The sequence below is a fragment of the Colossoma macropomum genome, unplaced genomic scaffold (assembly GCF_904425465.1).
Source record: "Colossoma macropomum unplaced genomic scaffold, Colossoma_macropomum, whole genome shotgun sequence".
Classification (NCBI taxonomy): domain Eukaryota; kingdom Metazoa; phylum Chordata; class Actinopteri; order Characiformes; family Serrasalmidae; genus Colossoma; species Colossoma macropomum.
In genome coordinates this window covers 37,984,738-38,009,393 of record NW_023494805.1, presented here as the reverse complement: position 1 = coordinate 38,009,393, position 24,656 = coordinate 37,984,738, and the positions used below count along the sequence as shown (strand labels likewise).

General features: G+C 40.1%; 1 protein-coding gene across 1 annotated transcript; it reads right to left on the bottom strand.

The window, feature by feature from the left end:
* Nucleotides 1-2,206: 2,206 nt before the first annotated feature.
* On the bottom strand, nt 2,207-12,672 carry kcnmb2 (potassium large conductance calcium-activated channel, subfamily M, beta member 2). The gene is made up of 5 exons (XM_036597226.1): nt 12,615-12,672; nt 6,480-6,581; nt 5,320-5,490; nt 2,829-3,024; nt 2,207-2,491 (listed from the first exon to the last, which is right to left on the bottom strand). The coding sequence occupies exons 1-5, from the start codon at nt 12,659-12,661 to the stop codon at nt 2,207-2,209; spliced, it is 801 nt and encodes a 266-aa protein (XP_036453119.1). The 5' UTR covers nt 12,662-12,672.
* Between the last annotated feature and the right edge of the window lie 11,984 nt (nt 12,673-24,656).

Below are 24,656 nucleotides of genomic sequence, written 5' to 3'. Positions count from 1 at the left end.
GAGCATCCACAGGGAGCTTTATAGCTAGTGAAGCACAAACCTGAGTTCTGATAAGACCCAATATAACAGCTGATTAGTATGACCGATCCAGCACAGTGACGAGAGGGAGCGACGGTGTGGCGCTGGAGAGAGCTAAGGGAGTTGAGCAGCATTCTGACCACAGTCTAAAGACAATTATTCTGCACAGCACATTTCATTCTATACTACGCAGCTGACATAGCAAAGTAGGTAACATGCCAGTGAACTAATGCTGCATTCAACTTAACCTGGAAGTGGGAAGTCGGAGCTTGAAATTATGCAATTTTTCTGACCTCCATGCATTCAAATTACAAGGTTGACGCCTCCAGTACAGATCTGCATTGCCATGGGACCAAACACTACATCTTGCAATGTGGGGCTAATTTTTAGGGTCATGCATGGGAGCAGGTGGTTAACCAGTGCTGTGCGGGCATGAAGAGAAAGTTAATAAACAGCCTAAATAACATAGCAGAAACTTATTAATAGAACACAAATAATATCTAACTCCACTCAGCACATGAACAACACGCAAGCTGTTTCATTGTAGGCTGCAGAAACCGTGGAGCCTTCAGACAGTCAGAAGGCCTAAACTGTGGAAAGTGCTTTTAATAAAGGGGAATGCATGACAATAAAGCTGAATAAAGGCAGGTCTTTCATGTGGCAGTCATTTTCAAACGAGACACGGATGGAAATGTGACTGCAGGTGGGGCCAGCTGTGTCTGAAGGTTGAATACTGCTAAAATGACATTTAAAAGTAGAAAAGTGGGACTTAATTATTGAGTGTGTTTACATGCACTTAACAGTCTGATCATAATTGGATTTCGGCAGTTATCTGATTTTTCAAGCGGTCATGTAAACAGCATACTCCGATTTCTTAAATCAGATTAAGGCCTAGAAAAAGAGCTGGATTTGGGCTCAGTAATCAGATTTTTTAGTGCATGTGAACCCTTACTCTGATTTCTTTCGTTCTTCTCAGTCTGCACATGTGCAAAAACAGAGCACTTAATTTAAAACAAGTATAAAACATATAAAGAAGTTAAATGGTTTTATAATATGCTTATAACAATCTCAGAATGAGAAAAATTAGATATGTTGTGTGAGATATAGTTTGCAAACACCTTCCGAACTTTCCAAGCCGAAATTTCCAGTCGAGTTGGTGTTTTCTTTGTTCTTTTCCAGTCGGGGTAGGAAAATCTGGTTTACAAGCTGTAGTTGAATGCAGCATAGTGATTAGTAGCCTATCTGATACTAAGAAATCAGGTGGGAGGGACGTCAACAACATTAGCTTCTGTGTTAGCTGATGTTAGCTAGCTAGTTTGCTGTGTAAATGTCTATAATTATATGGATACATATTCATATGTTGATATCGATTACGACTCCTTGAGCAGCAGCAGCATTCAGGCATTCTAGCTTAGGGAACATGTTAGCATTTGTTTTGGAGCGAGTTAGTAGGTGTTACGCTGTTCAGTTGTACAAACCTGATGAAACATGCCTATTTGTGTCCTACACCAGTCTTGAGAGTGAAATTTTCTGGTTTAAAGACTGAAACCCCCCCTTCTGATGATGTATTTTGGAGGTGGGAGGAGTTTTGAAAAACTACAAATTCTTTTGGGCTGTTTACATTTTTTTATACTAGCTAACATTACTAGCTATGTAATGCTAAAAAGTGTATTTATATATTATTTATATTTTTTTATAGCACTGGGGGAGGGATTTCCAATGGTTGTATTAAGTATTTGAGAAATGCATGCTGGGAATTGTAGTGCAAGAACATAAACACAAAAAGTATGCAAAATTGTGAATTCTCTAAAACTGATGACAAACAAATGACAAGCCAGTAAATGCCTATTTAACAACCGAGTAACTGTATGTTCTGTTATCTCACTGAGAAATTATATAATAATATAATGCATAGCTTATAACTGGTGACTACATTACTGATTGTCTCATAGGCAGAGCGTAGTTAACACTGAGGTTATTTCCAGTAGCTCCCATTTAGCACTTGTGCCAATGAACTTTCCCAGACGTCCACCAGCTTGTGTGGTCATAACAGCTGCTCTAGTGTTTTGTTCTCTCCAGCTATGCTGCTAGAATCCAGCTAATCCATGGTGGACCGAGTGCCCTAAACTGTAATGGGATTCTCAGGGTCTTTCAGCGAAAGGCCTTGCTTTAGTCCAGGCCCTGCAGGTCACTTGGGCATTTTGCTGATGTGTTCACACAGTATGGAGAGGTACTGGGTGAGTTTGACCATGAAGATAATGAGACTTCCTCCAGCCAGCATGCAGGAAGGCCAGAACAGGGAGTGGAAGATGGCGCTGGAGCCGTACAGTCGGCTCAGGAGGACGCCGCCCTGCTGCTCCGCTGGGTCGTAATAACATCTGACCTGCTGCTGCGCCTTCAGCTTCTCCGAGATGTTCACCACCACAGCCTGCATGGCCACATGGTCCTTCTGACACTTTGGGACGTAGAAGCACTGCGGAGAAATACAGAAGAAGTGGACCGAACCAGTCAAAAGTTTGGACACTGCCTGAACACATTTTAATTATACTTATGTAGACTTTACATTTGTTTCAGACAAATGTAGAAATAGTGACGTTGATGCCCATGTGTGAAGTTATTTCTATAAAATTTATAATTTATTAAAGAATTTATTTCCAAAAACGTATATAAGCCAGCTTCAGGCACTAAATATGTCTTGGCTAATCAATTATATCTGGTGTAAAACTGTTTTGTATTTTATTTATCACCATCATATTCCTTTAAGTAAGGTTTCGTAAAAGAAACCAACGTCATTCATAAAGCAGTCTGACCTCAGAGCTGACGTCCTGCGTCTCCTCGTTGTAGGACAGAAGCCCTATGCGGCCTGTGGCGTTGATGCTGACGTAGACCTGCAGGCAGGGGTATCTGGAGCTCCTCCAGCACTCTGGACCACAGCTGTACGAGCAGTTGAGCTCCATGGTCAGGGAGGAGTTCAGTATAGTGCAGATGCTCTCCTCTGTCCACACGCTGGATCGTCCATGGTTCATCAAGGAGAAAATAAACTGTCAAGCAAATCTGTGTTTCAAACTATTGACGCAGGTGCAGCTTGAATCTCAGAGGACTTTGCAGCACAATGATCATAATGAGTGAGAGCTAGATTTAGAGTTACGTTGAATTTAATGTATCTATCTAAAGTTAGACAAGATGAGCGTCTACAAAGCATCTACAGTGGAGCAAATTAAGGTGTTACTAAAATATCATTTCAGTTGTTTAGCAGATGCTTAAGTTTAGCTCTGCATCTAGAGCATGTCTAGACCAGTAGTGAACCGTGCCTGTAAGAGTTAGGCCTTCAGTTCGGGCCATAGCTGTCAATACTCAAAAAAGAACACCTCTATGATAATGTTAATTTCCACTAGCATCTCTATGGGATTTCTGGTAGTAGGTTAGCGCTAAGCTAGCATTGGTGCACCAGAAAATGTCTGGTAACACTTCATAATAACAGGTCCCTATAAACAGCAACAAACATTACTTACATACTACTTTATAATAGGGGTACAATGAAAGATTATTAATATGTAAATAGTATACATTAACCACTTTATAATTAAGAATCAATTAGCTACTCAATTATTTAACCTTAAATCCCAGGCTTATTACACACTAAGGCTTATTATTCCGTAACTGCAGGGACTTCAGTGCAAACTGGCTGAGCTGTTCTTAGTTTATAGAAGTGTGTGATAAAACTTTGGGCCTGCTGGTGGGCCCTGGCCATTTAAGGGGTTAAACAGGACCATTGATTAAGACACATGACACATGATTAAGATGCTGTTTATTGGGGCCTATTATTATGAAGCATTACCACTTTTTGGCCTTTCTACAATAAACATGGACATTTGAAGTTTGCAAAAGACATTATCATATATTTTAGCTTGTAGCGCACTGTTAAAAATGAGAGGTCAGCTCAGCTCAAAATGATATAGTAACTGATTACATGGCCTTTCTTGAGTTGAAGAGTTCACAGAACTCAAACTTCTTAGTTGAGTCAAAAGTTCTCTGAATTTTTTAGATCTGCAGTTCAGCGAGGTAAATAAAATGAACTTGTTTTTTATACTCAACTTCCCCACGAGCCAGGACTTTTTCCATCACACAATCCTGCTAGACATTTTTCCTCTTGGGTACGCACTTATGGATGGCTGTTGCATTGCTGGGGCTCAAACTCATAACCTCCTGTTGGGGTGACGGCTTAGTCCACCGTACCACTCGGGAACACATGAAGCAGCTCAGATTTTGTGTCTACAAATGTTTAATACACTGGAGAAAATATTTGTTGTTTTAACTTTAAAGCATGGCGTAGTTTTATGTAGTAGTCTGATAATTCATCCCAACATCAGGAGGTTGTGAGTTTGTATCCCAGCAATACCATAGCTGTCCATATCTGGAAGCCCAAGAGGAAAATATGGCAGATAGGACTGTGTAATAGAAGGAACGCCAGCTATTTGGGAAATTGAGGAGCATATTCAGTTTCATATTCTAACTGAGATGCAGAGCTAGAAACAGTAGCTGGGAGAATTTTTAACTACACTGAGAAGTTTGAGCTGTGTGAACTCTGGTGTCCTCAAGTTGAATGAACTCAAGAAAAGCCAAGTAATCAGTTACTATATCATTTTGAGCTGAGCTGACCTCATTTTTTACAGTGCAGTCTTACAGTGACTGTTGAGTAAACAGTCCTGATGTGGAGCTGCTGCTGCTTTCCATTCCTAACCGACTGAAGCCTGGTTATACTGCAGCTCATACACACAGTCAGTGACATATCTTTCAGAAGTACCTCCAGAAGATTTTTTTTTTTCTCGTGAAATTGGTTCCACCCATTGGAAATCAAAACGTGATTGTTGATTCCTCTGTCACTTCTCAATTATGTAATGTGTAAGGCCTTCTGTTCGGCTCCTGAAGTCCTAAACAATAGAAGAGCTCGCTTGACTGTATCTACTTAAATACCACGGAGCAAATTCTGATTGGACAATTATCCATTGGCCGTTTCGAGATTTTACTCTTCTAGTTTCCAACCAAAACAAAAAAATGAAACGAGAATATTACTACAATACGCCTTAGTTTAAATACAACAAGTTGGATGATTATATTAAATAAAAATGACCTAAAAATTACAGCCATGTACTTTTGAGCTCCCATAATTAATTAGAACTTCTCTGAGGGCCTAAAAGGCCCTGAGGGTTTCCGACTGGTCTAAACTTGCACTTAAAACTTTGGCCGAAGAGCCGTATGAGGTGGTGCTGATGAAAGTTAACCAGGTCACGTTCCTTCTACCTGTCAGTGTAGGAGCGCACCATGGTGATGCACAGCACGAAGTACATCATGATGGAGCAGAAGACCATACTGAGGCCCAGCAGAATGGCTCTGTCTTCTCCAGCCTTCAGCGCAGTCTCTGTACGCCTCTTTTCCATCAGCTCATAGCCTCGGAACCTTTGATAGATGCTCCTACAGAAAAAAATGTGAGAAAAAAGACAGAAACCACTTAAAGAGAAACAATCCAATGAATTGATTAACTGTCAGAAGTTGCAGATGACCCCAGAAATATGAAAAATGTGGGGTAATTTTATATGAATCTCACTTGTCAGTCATTAATGTACTTTAAATTCAGCAGGAACTATGATGACTAACCATTTATCAAACTGTGAGTTGCAGGCATCAGATTCAAAATACAATCATGTTGGTCAGCCAAAACATTAAAAGTCATTTATTTGTAGTTTTGTCAGTTAAATAAAAGTTTAATAGAATTAACAAATCACAAGTTCTTGTTTTTATTGCATATTTCCCACCTTTACTGGAAATGGGGTTTTTACATAAGACAAGTCCTGAAGTCCTAAAACTAGAGCTCCTCAAAATATCACATCAGTGTTTAAATAAGTTAATGCTGTTTTGTTCTGAAAACACTTTCCTGCAACATAAAAAAATCATTAGGCATTTGCAAACTCCAATTTTGCACAAAAACTCCATTAATACCTATTAATTTTAGACTTGCTCAGGAGCGCCCTCTAGTGCCTGACCAACCAGAAAGACATTATCTGGAAGAGTGGGGATTCTCCGTATTAGAAATTCACCTCTTAATTAAACATAAACCTTGTATTTTATAACAAATATAGAATTACTGCAGTACAAAAATACTGACCTTTGGATTCTGCCCTACCAACAACACACATGGTTGGCTCAAAGGCATTAACGAGGACAGACGTTCCACAAATGAACTTTTAATAAGGTACATGTACTAATTAGGATGATGTAATAATTACAGTTCAACATTTTCCTAAGTGACAGCTTCTTGTTGAGGGAGTCGTTTCACCTCAACAAAAGCATCTAAGTGTAAACTTAGATCAAAATGTCTTTTATATTAAGAAAAACATACATTTAACCAGATTTGTCCAAACTTTTGACTGGTACTGTATATGCCAGCATTCAGTGCTACATACCTTTTCTCATTAGCAGCCCCAGCAACTTTTCTCCCTGTTACAAAGAACATCTTTCCCGACGTTCCACACTGAGAGGGGCTCCGAAGAGAGTTCCGGAAAGACCTTCAGGGAGACAGTCACTAAAGTAAATCTGAACCACACATCCTCCTTAGCACACCCCCCGCGGACATCTCATTGTCAGATAATGTAACAAAGAGCATGGTGACCCCACAGATGGTCTACTGTAATGGAATTACTTAAAGTTCACAACAAGCAAGCTAGAAATACACACACACACACATACACACACACACACACATCTTCTAAACTGCTTATCCTTCTGGGTCACAGTGGGGTGCTGGAGCCTATCCCAGCTGTCACTGGGCGGAAGGCAGGATACACCCTAGACAGGTCGCCAATCCATCGCAGGGCAGACAGACAGACAGACAGACAGACATACACAGTCACACACACACTCACACCTAGGGGCAATTTTAGCGTGTCCAATTAGCCTGACTGCATTTGGACTGTCGGAGGAAACCCGTACAGACATGGGGAGAACAGGCAAACTCCACACAGACAGGACCCTGGTCGCCTGGATGGGGAATCTAACCAAGACCCTTCTAGAAATAGTTTGGTTAAAATAAAACAAAATTACAGAATTTTCCCCCCAGATGCTGCATGTGGTATTATGTCTTTGGAAAGTGTTATAACCCACATCATGCTAACAAGCCAGCCCCCGAGCTCTAAAAGAGTTAGCAAACGTTCACAGAACTTTTACTGAAAGAAAAAATTTAAATGAAAAAATGCAAATCTGAAAACTTTTCCTCTTATTCCAAATGAGATTAATCAGCCAAGACATGTTTGGTGTCCGAAGTGTGCTTGCTTTAGTTTTGCACTGGCTAATGTAGCTAGCAAGTAATGGAAGCTTATGAACAGCAATTAGCATCATGCTAAACATGCCTAAATCATCACACAGTTGCTTCAAACTGTTAAGTTGTTAAGTAATCTCACAAAGACGTGCTTATATGGCCTACTGTCATCTATTAACATGGACAAAAGTAGACATAAACCTCCTGCCCCAGCTGAAAGAAACAGCATAGAACAGTATTAATTCTATGCTGGTCTAAGCTGCTTTATACCAGCACCTAAGCTGGTTTCTGCTAGTTTGGTGCTGGTCTGGTGCTGGTTTAGTTGGTCACCCAGTATGGTCATGTTAGTTGACCAGCATATTAGCATCCAAAACACAACATACGCTGGTTTTGCTAGTGAACAGTCATGCTAGTCTATGCTGTTTTTTAGCAGGGGCTACAGCTGTTATTAGCTATACTTGTCCATTTTGTCCACTAAAGAAGCAAACTTCAGGCACCAAACACGTCTCGGCTGGTTCAGTATAGGGGGGTAGTTTGGAAAATATGTTCATTCCGATTTTTGTTAAACTATTCCTCTCAGACCCATTTCAAAGGTGTCCATAGCTTGCTAGCATGTTGGAATACTGCACGGTGATATATGTTTCCTTTCTTTCTGCCAAAGTTTGATTAGAAGTGACTGATTTGTTCTCCTGTATGAGTTATAAGGTCCCTTTTTTCACTAGTATCATTACAATTCATGCTAATGACAGTCCCATAAGGCAAAGTCGCTGCGCTATGTTTGGATACCCTCCAAGAACGCTGTTAATTTCCAGCCTATCCTCCAGCCACTTCGTCTTTGTAGTGTTAATCCTTCAATATCCCTCCACACTGTAGCTGTAAATTAGGTCTAAACTCACTAACAGAGTGCTTTTCAAAACAGGCTCATTAATATTTATATTACAAACCACTTGGAATTAATAAAGCTCACTCTCTGGGATGTCCAGTCAATTTACAAAGTTACGGACGAGCAAAGCATTCCGTTCCAATTCCAGCATGCAGCCTGACCATTCATTCAGTTCATTCACTCTGACCACATCTATTTTTAAAAGTTCTTTAACAGAACACTGCGTTCATGATTATAAGTATGAAGAGCGCATTAAAGATACATCCACAGAGCAGCCAGTGGTACTAAGGGTTTCACTACCTTCTCAGCTAAACCAGTCAGCAGAAAGAGAGCAATAAAGTGCTGTACCTCTGGTGCATCGTAGCTCAGCCGTTTCAAATGAAACGCAAACTTTTACGAGCGAAACCTCATTAATAAAGAAATTCATAAGTTCATAAGTTCTCCTTTAATGCTCACGCTCCAGTACGATCACGATCTGAGCAGAGTGCTCAAACACTGAGCCGTCCGGTCGCCAACTCCGAGCAAACAACTCATTGCAAAAATACAAAGAATTCTTTATCCGACTGGACAGCATGATGGATACGGTCATATTCCAGTGCAGAATACAATAAAAGCGGCAATGAAAGACGTACCTGGTGAAACCGGCACCTTGTCAGCAGAAGCTTATAGCACCTCCGCCACCCGCGCGCTACATGCAGATAAATGGGAGTGAATGGTGGAGCACATTGGCCACAACCACTTACCTTTAGCCTTCATTCATTAAAAGTCAGAGAGCTTATGCATATTCAAATGAAGTCTAAGTGCTCTGTGTGAGTTATGAGGAGTGGGCTATTTGGAGGTTGACCCCGAGGGGATGAGGGTCGATGTAGTTCCACTTTAGAGATTGCTAAGCCCATTACTGGACCGAATGTCGGCAGCAATGAGATTTACTAGTTCTACAGGCTGCGCAATACAGTCAGCGGCCACTTTATTAGAAACCCCTCCCTTGTACCTCCACCTTGCTGGTTTGCGTTAGCCGTCCTCTAGCCTAGCAGTGGGCAGTATGGCCAAAAATGTATATCATGGTACAATTTAAATTCCTGAAGGTATCAATATATATCACAGCGTTAAATAAATCATATTTTGTAGGTTAATAGTGGTTAATTATTCTGGGATGTTCCTTCACTTTTTAATAAGAAACATTTTTAACAACTAAAGTGAATCAGAAAAATTGCTATTGTGTAAACAGTAAAAACAAAACTGAGCAGTGTATAGATCAGAGGTCGGCAACATGCGGCTCCGTTTGCAGTAAAGTAAAGTTCTGCTGACAGTTAGAACACTAAATGGTCTTAAACTCCGGAGTTAATGTAGAACTGCTAATTCATGCTTTAACCCTGAAGGTTGGCGCGCAGACTGCTGGTCACCATTGCAACACAGACAACAGTCTCACCTAGCTAGCAGCTAATGGAATGAGAAAGAGAAAGACTTAAGACGAACATTGATAATTTGGAGACAAATGGACTCATTTGCGTTTATAATCACTTAATCTGGTTTCCTGATACGTTTAATCTGCAACGAGAAACTGTCAAACACTAAAAAAGTCATGAAGCTGAAGTCAGTTTCTCATTTGAATTTTCCCGTTCCACCTTAAATGGTACAGCTGTTACAATTTGGCGCCTCAGTCACCATTTAAGGTGGAATGGGAAATCTCAAGTGAGAAGCTGCAAATTAGAAGCGACTTCAGCCTCGTAAAAAGTCGAAGGTTGAGAGACATTTTACAAGAAACTGTTCCACTTTTGAGAAAAAGTTTCCTGCCGGAGATTCGAGAAAAGCAGCCATAGCTAAGCTAAAACTTAAAGCAAAACAAAGTAAGTCTGTGTTTTAGTTTATATTTTTTAGTCTATATTAGTACATCAGCACATACTGAGACATATTTACAGCCAAGATGGTAAAATGGACATAAAATGTTGTGGCTCCCAAAGTGGTTTGATTTTTGTTGAAAGGTCAAAATGGCTCTTCTTAACATTTGGGTTGCGACCCCTGGTAAAGATAAACCTGTGTCAATATTGCTTCCTAATACCCAGCAGCAAAAACAGGGCTAAATGTTTCACGTCTGACTCTCTACAAGGCAGAAGCTGGCTCCTTATTTGGCAGCTTTTTGTTCTAATTTTCAGTTCCACTTTAAATGCAGCAGTAGTTGCATTCTGGAACCTGTACAAGCTGTAACTGCAGCAGCATTTTAAGGTGGAACTGAAAATTCTAATAAGAAACTAGCTTCAGCTTCATCTAATTACTCAAGTAATTTGTCTCACATGCGTGTCCCATATACTCGTACTTTTGACCATCAGACACTGTCAGAATTTGGAAACAGTTAGTCATTCACCGCCCTCTACTACTCTAGCCAAGCATCAATTGTCAGGTTCTGACCACAGAGCTGCTCTTGACTACTATATATTTTTTGGTGTCGGACCACTATTAACCAAGCTGTGGCACTAAAGTGGTAAAATAACAATAATATCTGGTCAATGGCGGAGTTGCAATGTCTACAACACAAATGTAGCCATTTTATTTACAATCCAAAAGCACCAGTGAACCTACAAATGTCTTCTGAATTTTTATATACTACATACTATATACATTTTATATACTATATACTTTTTTATGAACAATGTCTCACATTTTTAAGCATTTTATGTAATAACGTTCTGTGAGGGAGCTTTTAGAGGTGGACGTCTGGTTCCTATCACCACCACTGTGAACAGTTCTGACTCAGTAAGATTCTGTAGAACAGAGCATTTCACACCAAACCACTCTGAATGACTTCGTTTACATTTCAACCATTTAATTTTGCATATATTTTGAAAAACAACAGTATTCCCCTTTAACTATGTCACCAAATTTAATACATTGGAAGCATATTGCGGTCATAATATGTAGCAATAAAATCTTCATCAACACATGCAACAAAATAATGCTACAAAATCAGTAAGATGCAACAATTCGTTCAGATTCGGGCTCTAAACACCTTTGCTGTGAGTTGTAGCAGGCCTACAGAAACGTGGGCGCCATCATAAACGGTGTTCCCAATTTGAAAGCTGATTTGAAAGCACAGATATTACTTCAACCTGCGAGTCCTACATCAAATTTGATCCTGATGTGCTCACAGCCTTCTCACACAGCTGAGAGTGAAAAAAATACATTGGATCCAGCAGGAGAGCAACATCCATCCTTCCTCAGCGAAGCCTGTTTTTACAGTAGCTAACTCAGTGCATAAGCTTCAGGTGAATAGACGGTACACGAGAGTGAGAAATCTCCCCGTGAAAAGTTTTCCTTCTCCGCGCAGGTTCCCCTCCCGCGGCTACGCTCTGGGTGACTCATGAGAAGGCCGAAAGCTTTCACGATCACAGCATGCATGCTACCTGCTCCAATCGATACCTTTAATCCGAAGCCGGCTGCTAACGGCTCCATTTGCATGCTCAAGGTCTTCTGCCTTACCTGTATTGATAGAGTCAAGCAGGGGGGTCGCAAGCAAATATGTTTGGTCGATACCCGCCCTCCCTTTCCCCCTTCTGCTACTGAGAGTGCGCTAGGAGCTGCAAAGCCTTTTAAAGTCTTGTTAGAGACGCTAGCAAGATTTGTAGCTTCGCGTATTGTGTGCTACAAGTTTCAAAAAAACTGCAAAGGCCAGTGATTTCCTACCTAATGATCTACAAAATGGGCCTGGCTTTGCCTTGCTTGCCTGGCTCTCAGTCTGACCTTCGGGAGTCATTTGAAACGAAGTTAAATGGTCATGAGAAGAAACAGAAATTAGCAGGGATTAGCTTTTCGTAGCACCTCAGTCTCAGAACCTGCACACCTTAGCATAAATGTTCTTGAAAAGGATTCTTTGCCCAAGTGTCGCTGCTCGGCCTACGTAAAAGTTTAAGAAATAGTTTGGGAAAAAAAAACTAATGCAGGGGTTTGTGACTTTCTTGGGGGTCCTGACGTGGTCCCAGAATAGCACTACATAAACCTCAGACAAGCATGTGAACTAATCTTCAGAGAAATTAGCTGTAAATAATAGTAGTAGATTAATTTTGTCTATTTTATCCATTTTTACACAAAACAGCCAGAAAGCGCCAGGAACCACATAAGCAAGTCTTTTTATGATTACTTAGCAAGTGAAACACTCCTGACTCACTCTGCTAAATGGGCTAACATTAGCATGATTTGCATTGTTCATATGCTGCATTACCTGTGTTTATTTGTGGCTTACCTGTATAGTGGCTGCACCAAACTCGACACTGTTCAAGGTCAGTGTATCACCAACATGTTGTTCAGTGTCCAACAATTTGAAACCATCATTTTTAATGAAGGTTTGCACTCCCAGCAATGTTCAATTTCTCAGCACATCACAGCACAGCACTCACACACACCACTTACTTTGTTGAAGCCATATTTAGACCACAGAAAGCCATTTGATGTAGCATCACATAGCAGGTATGGTAGAAACCACAGCCACACTGCATAGAATGTGTTGCATTACCGGTACACATCATTTTACACTCTACTTGTATGCAACACGTCTAGTGGAGTGTAGACATGCAGATTGTGCAATGCTAGTTAGTGTACAATAGTTTCTGTTACTTAGTACATGAGTCTCAGCTCCAGTATGTAAAACTAAAGAATTTATTTGGTAGTTATTATGAATGTTATTTGCATTTTAACCCAAGCTTAATCTATATATTAAGCTTTACGTTTATCTGGCCTAGTTCTGGTTGTTTTTTGGCTGATTTACAGCACTGTCAGCTGTCCTCTGGGAAAGACACAGGGAAATGATGGTGCCTCTGCAGGTTTTGGCTCAGTTATGGCCTAAAGTCGGCTATGTCCTGGCTCACGTTTGGCTGCAGGCATCTGGGCCACTTCAGGCCCAGCAAGCAATTTGATTCTGGGCCAGATCCGGTAGCCAGATCTGTGCCAGAAAAACTGCTGGAATCACCCTGGATCTGGGCCAGAACTTATTTGCTAGGTGGGATGAACTTCAGACACCGAACATCTTAGGTGATTGACTGTATTTGAGATAAAGGGAAAGCTGTGAATTTGCCAAACTGTGCCTTTAAAAGTGCAGTGTGTAAGATTTAGGGGGGTCTATTAGCAGAAATGGAATATAGTATAATAAACCATTCTTTTATTAGTGTATAATCATATGTAACTATAAGTCATTGTGTTTCATTAGCTTACAATGAGCCCTTCATATCTACACTGGGAGCGGGTCGTCTTCCAACAGAGGCCACCACGTTGCACTGCCATGTTTCTACGGTAGCCCAGAATGGACAAAACAAACACTGGTTCTGAGAAAATCTGAGAAATTTGTGAAAAATGGAGGATCCAACTTATTATTTAGCACAAAAAAGCAAGGGAAGGTGAACAGTTCTACTACACGCTTGGAGAGGGAGGGGTGAGGAAAGGGCTTTCAGTTGGTTGCAATCTGCAACCTCACCACCAGATGCCACTAAATCATAGACACCGCCCTTTATGTAAAATGCTATGAAAGTTTGATAGAAAGCTAATGCTAACTCTTTTAGAGCACAGCTACTAGCTTGTTAGCATCCCTGCTGAAACAAAACAGCACAGACTAACATGAATTCCATGAAGCTGAGACCATAATCCTGGTCTGGTGCTGGTGTAGCTGTTCATCCTGTGTGGTCATGCTAGTTGACCGGCATACCAGAATCCAAAACACGTCATATTCTGGTTTTGCTGGTGAGCGGTGAGCAGCCATGCTGGTCTATAGTGGTTTTTCTAGCAGGAATACCATCAGTCATGGATAATCAGTATCAGAGCTTATTCCTTTTTCCCAAAGCCCTCAAAAGAACGTGAGGGCAGGAGCGTGTCTTTGCTGACTTGCCGTTCTGTGCAGAAATCATGGTATATATACGGCATGTAGTCATGTGGGCAATGGAGCAGATGAAGAGGTGCTTCAGTGCCTGAAGAAGCTGAAAGTGCTTGCCACTGCAAGAATCATTTTCTATTACCTTTCCTCTGTTTGACCACTGTGCGATCTGAAAGGGCAGTTTCTCCCACAGGCTGAGGATCCTCTGGTCTCTTTTAATGGGCTTCACTATTTATTCAGCTCTTGTAAGATTAAACAAGGCTGCCTTTTGGTCTGCAGACTCTCGATTTTACAGTTGAAAAGGCAAATTTCATCTTTATTCAAACTACTTTTGCTTTGTGTCTCATGTTTTTCTTGCTAATCTGGGACAAAAGCGCCATCCAAGGCCGAACGACTTCAATTTCATCTCTTTTCCGGAAAAACAAGCTGCAGTGGTTAGTGACATTCACTCGGGTCCTTGAACTGAAGTCCAATTTTGATTTGTTCTTTTCTAGGAACTCTAAATACTAAATACTGCAATTACGTTCTAATATTCAAGAATCTTTGTGAGGAAATGAATTTACCTTTTCCTCCATTCCATTATAGACCTTCACATTTAGTTTCTATTTGTTTTTTAGATTTAATTTCATACTTTTTTGTTGCTCACATCTCTCACACTGTAGCCTTAGCATTTAAGGATCTAAGAGAGAAATACCTCCTAAGAAACTTACTATTCTGATGATAGATCCTGGATGTATTAAAGGGGAATTCCACCAATTTTTCAAATTTTTTTGTCTGATTCTGTCGTTGCGAAATAAAGCCATTCAGAGTCGTTTGATGTAAAATGGTTCACTGCAGAAAAAGTTACAGACTCAGATCTCCTTACAGTGGTGGTGATAGGAACCAGGGGGTCACCATGTCTACAACACAGATATAGCCATTCTATTTACTATCCAAAACCTTCAGTGAACCTATACATGTCTTCTGAAATTTTGAAAAATGGGTGGAGCTCCCCTTTAAATCTAGTCAATATATCTAATATTTCTCATATTAAGATCGTTAGAAGTATATTAGAAGATTTTACCTATTTCTAGACATTTTTACTTGTTTTGAGTGATTTTATTAAGTCAAATTATCTCACTATATTGACATATAACTTTGCTTGTTGTAAGAAATAGGCTTGAAAATCACTACAAAATCAAGAATTAAGTTGAATAATCTTAGAATAAGCTTCCAACACTCCTACAATGAGAAACATTAGATAAAATCCTTAAATTATTTTAAGTTCTTAATCATTTAATTAAACAGAAATTTTGAAAAAAATGGATGAAGTTTCCCTTTAAGAAGCTCTAAGAACGTTACCTTAGCTGTTATTGTAGTTGATGTTTTATACTGAAGTTGTTGCTAGGCTAACTTTTTAACTTCTACTTAAATCATGATTTAACTGAAATCAGAGTCTACTCAGGGTAGTTATAGTCCACTTTAACCACCTCTGCAGGCCGATTGGGCGGCTTTGAGGTTTCTGTCCATCTCAAAGACTTCAAATGGTGTGAGTGACCCAACACCGGTCACCCATGTCACTTATACAGTGTGTTAAAGCTTTCCATCATGGCTGACAGTCACACCTGGTGTTTGCTACCACTTATTTCAACCTGTCTTCTGTCCACAGCCGAGACATGCAGCTGCCGTATTTGAAGAATGTTCCGCGAGGTATTTTCTGCCGCGTTGGTTGGGTGATTATGGCAGCGTGACCAGGTTCAGAATGTTTCTCTCTTTAAAAAGACCTCTTAGCACGTAGCCTAGCGCTGGGCCTTCACGGGTCAATGGCTTTTCACAGGCGGAGACACATGCATAGCTTGTTTAATTTCACTTCACTGTACTATTTCATATCTTTTAACTCCTTATAGCTGCTGAGTTAAAAACTCTTAGCCTCTCCTGGGGTTTTTGTCTTAAAGTCAGCTAAATGGGAAGTCATAACATGTTCTTTCCATACCATGACGTAGTGAAATGTGGTATTAGAGAGGGTGGCTCACAAGGCTTGTGCATGAGTAAATGTACAGATATCATTGGTTAAATTTTACTCAAGTAAAACACACACACACACACACACACACATCTTCTAAACCGCTTATCCTTCTGGGTCACGGGGGGAGCTGGAGCCTATCGCAGCAGTCATTGGGTGGAAGGCAGGATACACTCTGGACAGGTTCAAGTAAAAATAGAGGTTCTCTATTTATATTTCTGCTTGATTTAGAATAGAAAAATGTGTGCTTTTACATGTACTCAAAGGGGAACTCCACTGATTTTTTAAAAAATTCTACATGATCAAATGGTTGAGATTGAATGACAGAGTCATTCAGAGCGGTTTGGTGTGAAATGCTCTGTTCTAGAGAAACTTACCCAGCCAGAATTGTTCACAGTGGTGGTGATAGGAACCAGACGTCCACCTGTAAAAGCTCCCTCACAGAAAGATATTACATTGAGTAGTTATGAATACGCTGCCTGATGGTAGTTTTGTGATAAAGTTTTGGGCTAAAAAATATTTAAATCAGTCCCTTCATGGTGGAGCAATACATACAGGGAGGCAAAATAGTCCACAAGAAAAAACTTTTTCTAGATTTTCGACTGTTTTATCATCATCAACATTACATATAAAAACTCAGAAGGCATGTGTAGGTTCATTGGTGGTTTTGGAAAGTAAATAAAATGGCTATATTTGTGTTGTAGAGATGGTGACGCCTGGTTTCTATCACCACCACTGTGACTGATCACCATCTCACTGACTGAATTTTGAAAAATCGGTGGAATTTCCCTTTTCGTATCAGAAGTAAAAGTACTGTAAAAGTTCCCTGCTGAAAAAAAAGTAGCATGAATTCCATGCTGGTCCAGACTGGCGTAAGCTGGTCTGGTGCTGGTTCAGCTGGTCACCCAGCCTGGTCATGCTGGTTGACCAGCATACCAGCATCCAAAACACTGACTAACTGACTAACTGGTGCTCTGCTGTCACAAGTATAGACAATAAAAACTTCTAACAGTGCGAAGTCGACTGATTGGTGATAAATTGGTGAGAAAGCTGTAATCAGACCTTTAAGCTGTAGCCTGCTAGGCTAAGCTAATGCAAGTGTACCGAGCCTCTCACTGCAGTACAGGCTCAATTCCAGTGAACTGATTCTTAAAAACATCCATTTAGAGGATAAAGACTCTGAGATATCTGAGAGCACAAATTCAAATGTCTGGCGTAAATGCTTACAACAGCGCAGGCCACTTGTGTCAGCTGCAGCATTGACTTTGCATTGAATTGGTGCAGAAGCATAAATTGGCCTTAAATAGTGATCAATTGACTAATTGTGCGTAATAAATTTATGGAAAGATCTGTTTATGCCTTTGCAGCAATTTAGGCGGAAACAAATGCACCGTGTTGTTCTTCAATTTATGAACCCATTTTGTGTCCAGTAGCACTTTCAAGTCTGCACAGTACTAATGGTACATCTAAATCCTAATCCACAGCTATGAACTCCTGTGACACCTCATTATTGTGCTTTATTCAAGCATGCAGCAGCAGGTCGGAGATATTACAACTTGCAGAACTTTGACTTTTAATCTTATTTCTTCAGTGATGCATGAAGGAGTTTCTAAAGCCCTTCACCACATTACTTATCACACCCACTTTATTACAAAACTCAGCTCCAGAAAGTTGGGACAGTATGTGAAATGCTAATAAAAACAGAACGTTTTGTAAATATACCCTCATTCCAAAAAGGTTGGGACAGGAGCATGTTTACCACTATCAACCACACTTAATAATTGTAACTGAAGACACCAATTGATCCCGTTTTGAAAGCGAATTATTTTGCCATTCATTTTGTGCTTCATGTGCCACACCATTTCCAGTGGTTGACAGTTCTGGACTGCAGGCAGGCCAGTCTAGCACCTGCACTCTCTGATTATGCAGACATGCTGTTGTAACATGTGCAAATGGTGTTGTCATGTTGAAATAAGTATGGACATCCCTGAAAAAGACGTTGTCTAGAAGGCAGCAGATCTTGCTCCAAAATGTGTGCATATCTTGTAGCGTCAGCTCAGAAGAAGACGTGGACAACATGGCGTGTACGGGCAAATGCTCTTTTACTTTTAACAGGCTTTTCAACAGGCAGCCTGAAATGCCCAGCCCAGCGCTACCCCAGCACAAAACCCAGGGAGGGACAACATAAAAAAAATGGGACAACATAAAACAGGACAATATAACGTACGAGGATCCTAGACACTACAAAGCCCACCCTCTTGGACACAATTGCACTAATGACTAACTATACCAACAAAAACATCAGCAACAACAACACATCCCGAGACCCACTTTACGTTGCCACACCCCCTATGCACCCTGGCTTTTGAACTTGATGCTGGTAACAATCAGCGTGGTCATTTTCTTTTTTGGACTGGAGAACACTATTCCATCATCCATTATGTTGTGGTTTATATAATTTATTGTAAGTTGTTAATTATTGATTCTTTTGATTTATGTTCTGCAATGTGTTATTTGTTTTTGTGTGAATTTTTTTTATGTGTTGCTGACTGTCTTGGCCAGAACACTCCTCCGAAAGAGATTTTTATCTCGGCAAGATTTTTTCCTGGTTAAATGAAGGTAATAATAATTATTATTATCCATAAACAATCTGAAAGGTTGACTCATCAGATCACAATGCACATTTTCACTGTGCAGCAGTCATATCAGATGAGCTCTGGCCCAGAGAAACTGGCGGCGTTTCTGGACGTTTCTGAGATTGTCTTAACTTCCATTTGTGGATGCAGCAATGCATCCTTGCTTTTAAAAGACTATACCCTTTCTTGATTCTCTTTTATACCCAAGCATGATTGCGTCACCTGTTTAAGATGTTTTTTGTGTGGTGCTGGTACGAGTGTATCAGACACAGCGGCATTGCTGGAGTTTTTACACAAGTTTTTTTGTTGAATGTCAACAACCATCCAAAAACATCCGACAACTACAGCAGCTCTGTAGCCAGAAACTGACCACTACTGAAGAACTAGAGGATTGTTAACACAAACTCTGCACCAACAGATGAGCTACAGTCTTTAACCTTATACCAGCAAGGTGGAGCTACAAGGGAGGGGTTTCTTATAAAGTGGACAGTAAGTGTACATACGTTACATGCATTCTTACCATGAATACCAGTTCTACTCATGCAATAAAAGCACCATACCTTGATTACTTGAAAAGCCTTGACGGTTCAAGTCATTTCCACTGGAGAAACAGTTGTCATCATCCTCTTTTTAGATGGTTCAAGCTTTGTTCATGCCATATTTGTACCACCTACATATACAGGCTGAACCTTCATGATAAAGCTGTAGATATTTTAAAACTGGGAGCATTTGGTTAAGCAGCACCCTTTCTTTGTGGGATTTGTGAGCAGGACCCAAGACGTGTCCAGTATGGGTCACTCGTGATGTCCACAATGCCTCACGTCCGTCAGTGATGTAAATAGACTGTAGCTCTTGTCACATGGTGGAGTGTTACAGTAGAGGCCTTGAGGTGAAAGCACTTCGAACATAAGAGTAATACAGTTATTGCTGTTTAAGTGCAGTTATTGCTTTGGGTCTGAAAGGATGTGTAGCTGATCAAGAAGAACCTCACTGAGAAAGGAGACAGACACATTAAACAAAGAAGCTGAACAATGGACTGACCACCCCAGAGTCCAGACCTCAACACCACTGAATATGTTTGGGATTACTTGGACTGTGAGAAGCAGAAAGTGCAACCAACTTCTAAGACTGAACTGTGGAGGTGTGGAAAAATATCACTGTAGACTGCTTTGAAAAGCTGAAAAGAAGTCATTAAACACACAGTCAGTACCATCTTATAACGCTAGGTGTCTCTGTTGGCATAGAAATGCTGTGAGTCCAGGGTTTGGGGAATTTAAGCAGGAAACAATGTTTAGTTGTGTTTTAATGAGTCAAGATGGAAGTGACCCTTTATTTTGTCAGTGTCAGGTGGATTTGACCCAGTTTGGGACTATATATTCAATAGAATATTCTTTCTATAGTGCTTAAAACATTTAAATCAGACCAGTTCACTCACACTGCACTGCAAACACAGAAATCAATACAAGAAAGTGAACAGATTTTGCATTTTTATTTAAAGATAAACTGACTAGTCTTTCATTTATATGTATGGGATTATTGAGCTGGACAAGAAACTGACAAAAAGCTTTTTTTTCCAAGGAATTGACTGATATCTTGTCAAGTAAAATGATCTTAAAGGGGAATTCTACTGATTTTTCAAAATGTCTGTATAACTCAGTGCCTGAGATGTAAATGAGTCATTCAGAGTGGTTTGATGTGAAATGGTTCATTGTAGAGAAACTTACTGACTCAGATTTCTTTACAGTGGTGGTGATAGGAACCAGGTGTCACCATGACTACAACACAAATATAAACCACCAGTGAGTCTTCTGAGTTTATATGTCATGCTGTTGATGATAAAATGGTGGAAAATCTGAAAAGATAAGTTTTCTTTGGGGACTATTTTGCCTTAGAACACCCTGCATGTATCCCTCCACCTTAAATGGACTGATTAAAAATATGTTTTAGGCCAAAACTGTATCACAAAACTACTACAAAACTCTCAGGCTATGTATTCATAACCATGTCCTGTAATAACTTTCTGTGAGGGAGCTTTTAGAGGTGGACGTCTGGTTCCTATCAACACCACTGTAAACAATTCTGACTCTGTACGTTTCTGAAAATCAGTAAAGTTGCCTTGAAATTTCTTCTTTCATAGCTTCAAAACTTTTTGATCTCACTAATTATTCTCATACACACAAATCTAGTCTAGTCTTAAACTAAAAAAGGAGGATCTGTTTTACATTTTCAACATTTTCCATCTAGTTATTTTCAGTTTTTGCAGTATCACTTGAGCAGCTGAATGATTAGTTTCTGTTCTTTTTTAAACCAGTGTGTTCATCTGTTTGGATTTAATAAAGCAGTTTATATTATCATACATGTGCATCTTTTCATTCCACGCCTCATTTTGAGATGTATTTTCATGAATGTATCTTATTTTAAGCATCACAGCACTGATTTAAGATTGTTTTAATGATGATTTTGTTCATTTAAAGCTAAGTTTGTCTACTGCTGTTATAGTATTTTGTACCAATTGAGGTTTAAACCGCTCTCCACACAGCTTACATGTGGCAATATTCAGTATGTCAGTAATACTTGGAAGACTAAACATTTCAACAATGGAACATTTTTGTTTACCACAGAGTACCATAAAGGCCGTTTTTGAGAAAACCATTAATTTGTCAAAAGTGTCTGATGTATGCAAAACAACGTCTAGATAAGCCTAAAGAAACAAGTGCTGTGAACTGCAACAGCATTTGATGTAAGGAACACCTTGCCAACTCTTAAGCACAGGGTGGATCTATTATGCTTTGGGGTTGTGTGGCAGTCAATGGCTCAGGAAACACTGCACAAGTGTAAAGAGCAATGGCTTTCAATATGTGTGCTAAATACAAGCACATTATGGAAGCAAATGTGACACAACTGAAGCTGTAAGGCTGAAAAGAGGCTGGCTTCTATAACAGGACAATGATCCGCATCCTACCTTAGAATCCTTTATTAACGACTTCTGTCCTTCTTCTGTCCTGAATATCATTGGAAATCTGAGGGTAGATCTTGGACGGCCCAAGAATGCAGCAGAATTGAAAGCATTCTGCAAAGAAGGGTGGCTAAAAATTCCTACTAATTAGCTACTAAAAGCATGTGCTAGCTGTATTATCTGCCAAAGGAGGTGTTACTAAGTACTGACTTAGTAGTGTCATTTTTTTTATATTTTCTACTTTTTAAGTAAATCAAATGTAAAGTAGCTGTGCATTAACTTTTGAATTCCAAGCACCACAGAAGAGCTTGTCCCCACAGTCATGTGTGAAGGGTGAGGCCATATTTTAAAGAAAAAACTTGTTTTTTTTGCAATTTTAACCAAAATAATCTATACATGACTATGAAATATATGATTTGAATGAACTAAAGAAAACAAATGCCAAATAAATATTATAAAAATATGTAATGAAAGTTGTCCCCAGGAATCGTGTCACTGGTGTTACCGCGTTAAAAAGAAAACTCTTAATTTGAAATAAAAATCACACTGATGACATCAACTGACTTCCTTTTACCTGTTTTCTGAGGATCTATGAAGAAAAGCACATGGTGAGTCCACTGTGTCTTTTCAGTTATCAGAGATTTTCTCATTCAGCTCATGATTTCATATGAAGCTTTTAGCTGAAGTCACTGGTGTGACCGACTTTATTCTCAGGTAACTGTGAAAAAATAGAATACAAATGGATTAAATTACATATTTTAGTGGATATTCCATGACTGACAACATGTGGTTTGATTCTCTGTAGCAGACATTTTGTAAAATGCATTGTTCATTAAAAATGTCTCTGGTGTTCCTTTCTTATGTGTAACACCAATGAGGATCGGTAACACCAGGGACCCCTATGGATAGTTAAAAAGGTGGACGTTTCTGTAGAGTGACCCATTGAGATTGTTGTCTGTGGTACTTGTCCATACTATACAGACGCAGCAGATAGAGCTTCAGCTGAAACTCGCAGTAATGTTCCTTTAAAATGTGTTTTCACCTTTCAGGTAAAGGCGCTGCATCCTCATAGAGTTTTTTTTTTCAGTCGTATATTTGGCCCACTGTTCAAATCCCGCAGTACAGCCTGTTCTAAATTCAGATGTGGAGTACATTTGAATAATCATGGCTGACTTGCAGAGCGCTCCAGTTTCTCTCTCACTCTCTCTCTCTCACTCTCTCTCTCTCTCTCTCTCTCTCTCTCCCTCTCTCTCTCCCTGCTGTATGTTCCAGCATTCAATTAGCTGGGTCATTTACAGCAAGTATCAACGCTGTTGCCAAGGGTACGGCAAGGCAGACAGCTTTTATTGGCCTGACTGTATCCGAGCAGATGTAGAGCGTGTCTCTCCTGAGCCGAGGCCACATTCAGACCTGCCCCAGCTGCTAATGACACCCGCTTCTGTGCCGCTTTAGCACAAATGGCGCTGTACCGACGACGTGCGTCCGGGGAAATGATGACCTGATCAACCTGTCGTAGATTATCTTGCTGCAAACTGAAAAACTAGCAGAAGTTACTCGTATGTCACACTGTCAGGGGTGAACTCTACTGATTCCTCGAAAATGTGGCTTGACTCAGTGGTTAAGATGTAAACAGAGTCATTCTGAGTGGGTTGGTGTGAAATGATTCATTGCAGAGACTCATTTCTTTACAGTGGTGGTGATAGGAACCAGGGGTCACCATGACTACAACACAAATATAGACATTTTATTTACAAACCCGCCAGTGAACCTACATGTGACTTTTGAGTTTAAATGCAATGTTGATGATGGTAAAATAGTCATAAATCCAAAAAATACATTTTCTTTGGGGACCGTTTTGCTGTGCAACATTCTGTGCGTACCACTCCTCCAGGAATGGATTAAAATACATTTAAAGCCAAAACTTTATCACAAGACTATCATAAAACAATGTGTCAGACACCAGGCAGTATATCTAACCATTTCATGAAACGACTGCCAAGAATTGTTAAAAGAAAATACATCATAACTATTTCATAATAAGTTTCTGTGAGGGAGCTTTTAGAGGTGGACGTCTGCCAGTTTGCACTGAAGTCCCTGTAGTCACTGAATAAAAAGCCTTAGTATGTAACGAGCCTCAGATTTGAAGGGTTTTATTATTCCAATTTTTTTTGAAAAATTGTTGGAATTCCCCTTTAAGATGTAACCGGCTGCTGAAGTGCTGTTATTATAGTATCTTAGGTGGTTGCTAGGGTGTTGCTAGGTTGTTGCTATGTTATCCCAGGTGGCTGCTGAAGTGTATCTTAGGTGGTTGCTAGGGTGTTGCTTAGTAGTCTGTATATGACTGCAGGTGGATGCTAGGGTGTTGGTCAGTAGTTGATATATGATTTGCTAGGGTGTTGCTAGGGTGTTGCTTAGTAGTTCATATGTGATTGCAGGTGGTTGCTAGGGTGTTGCTTACCAGTTCATATGTGATTGCAGGTGGTTGCTAGGGTGTTGCTTAGTAGATCTTTTATGATCGCAGCTGGTTGCTAGGGTGTTGCAAAGTAGTTTGTATATGATTGCAGGTGGTTGCGAGGGTGTTGCTTAGTAGTTCACATGTGATTGCAGGTGGTTGTTAGGGTGTTGCTTAAATATGATTGCAGGTGGTTGCTTGGGTGTTGCTTGGTAGCTCATACGTGATTGCAGGCGGTTGCTAGGGTGTTGCTTAGTAGTTCACATGTGATTGCAGGTGGTCACTTGGGTGTTGCTTAGTAGTTCATATACGTTTGCAGTTGGTTTCTAGGGTGTTACTTAGTAGTTCATATATGATTGCAGGTGGTTGCTACAGTGTTGCTAGGTTGTTGCTATACTATCCCAGGTGACTGCTGAAGTGTTGTTACTATAGTATCTCAGGTGGTTGCTAGGGTGTTGCATAGTAGTACTAATGTGATTGCAGGTGGTTGCTAGGGTGTTGCATAGTAGTTCATATATGATTGCAGGTGGTTGCTAGGGTGTTGCT

Bases quoted from the DNA above. Each gene is read 5' to 3' on its own strand.
- kcnmb2 (XM_036597226.1), bottom strand. From the start codon at position 12,661: ATGCTACATCAAATGGCTTTCTGTGGTCTAAATATGGCTTCAACAAA. The intron at 5,491-6,479 runs GTATGTAGCACT...TTTTTTCTGTAG, and splicing joins GGGGCTGCTAATGAGAAAAG to GAGCATCTATCAAAGGTTCC. The intron at 3,025-5,319 runs GTAGAAGGAACG...TGGACGATCCAG, and splicing joins GTGCGCTCCTACACTGACAG to CGTGTGGACAGAGGAGAGCA.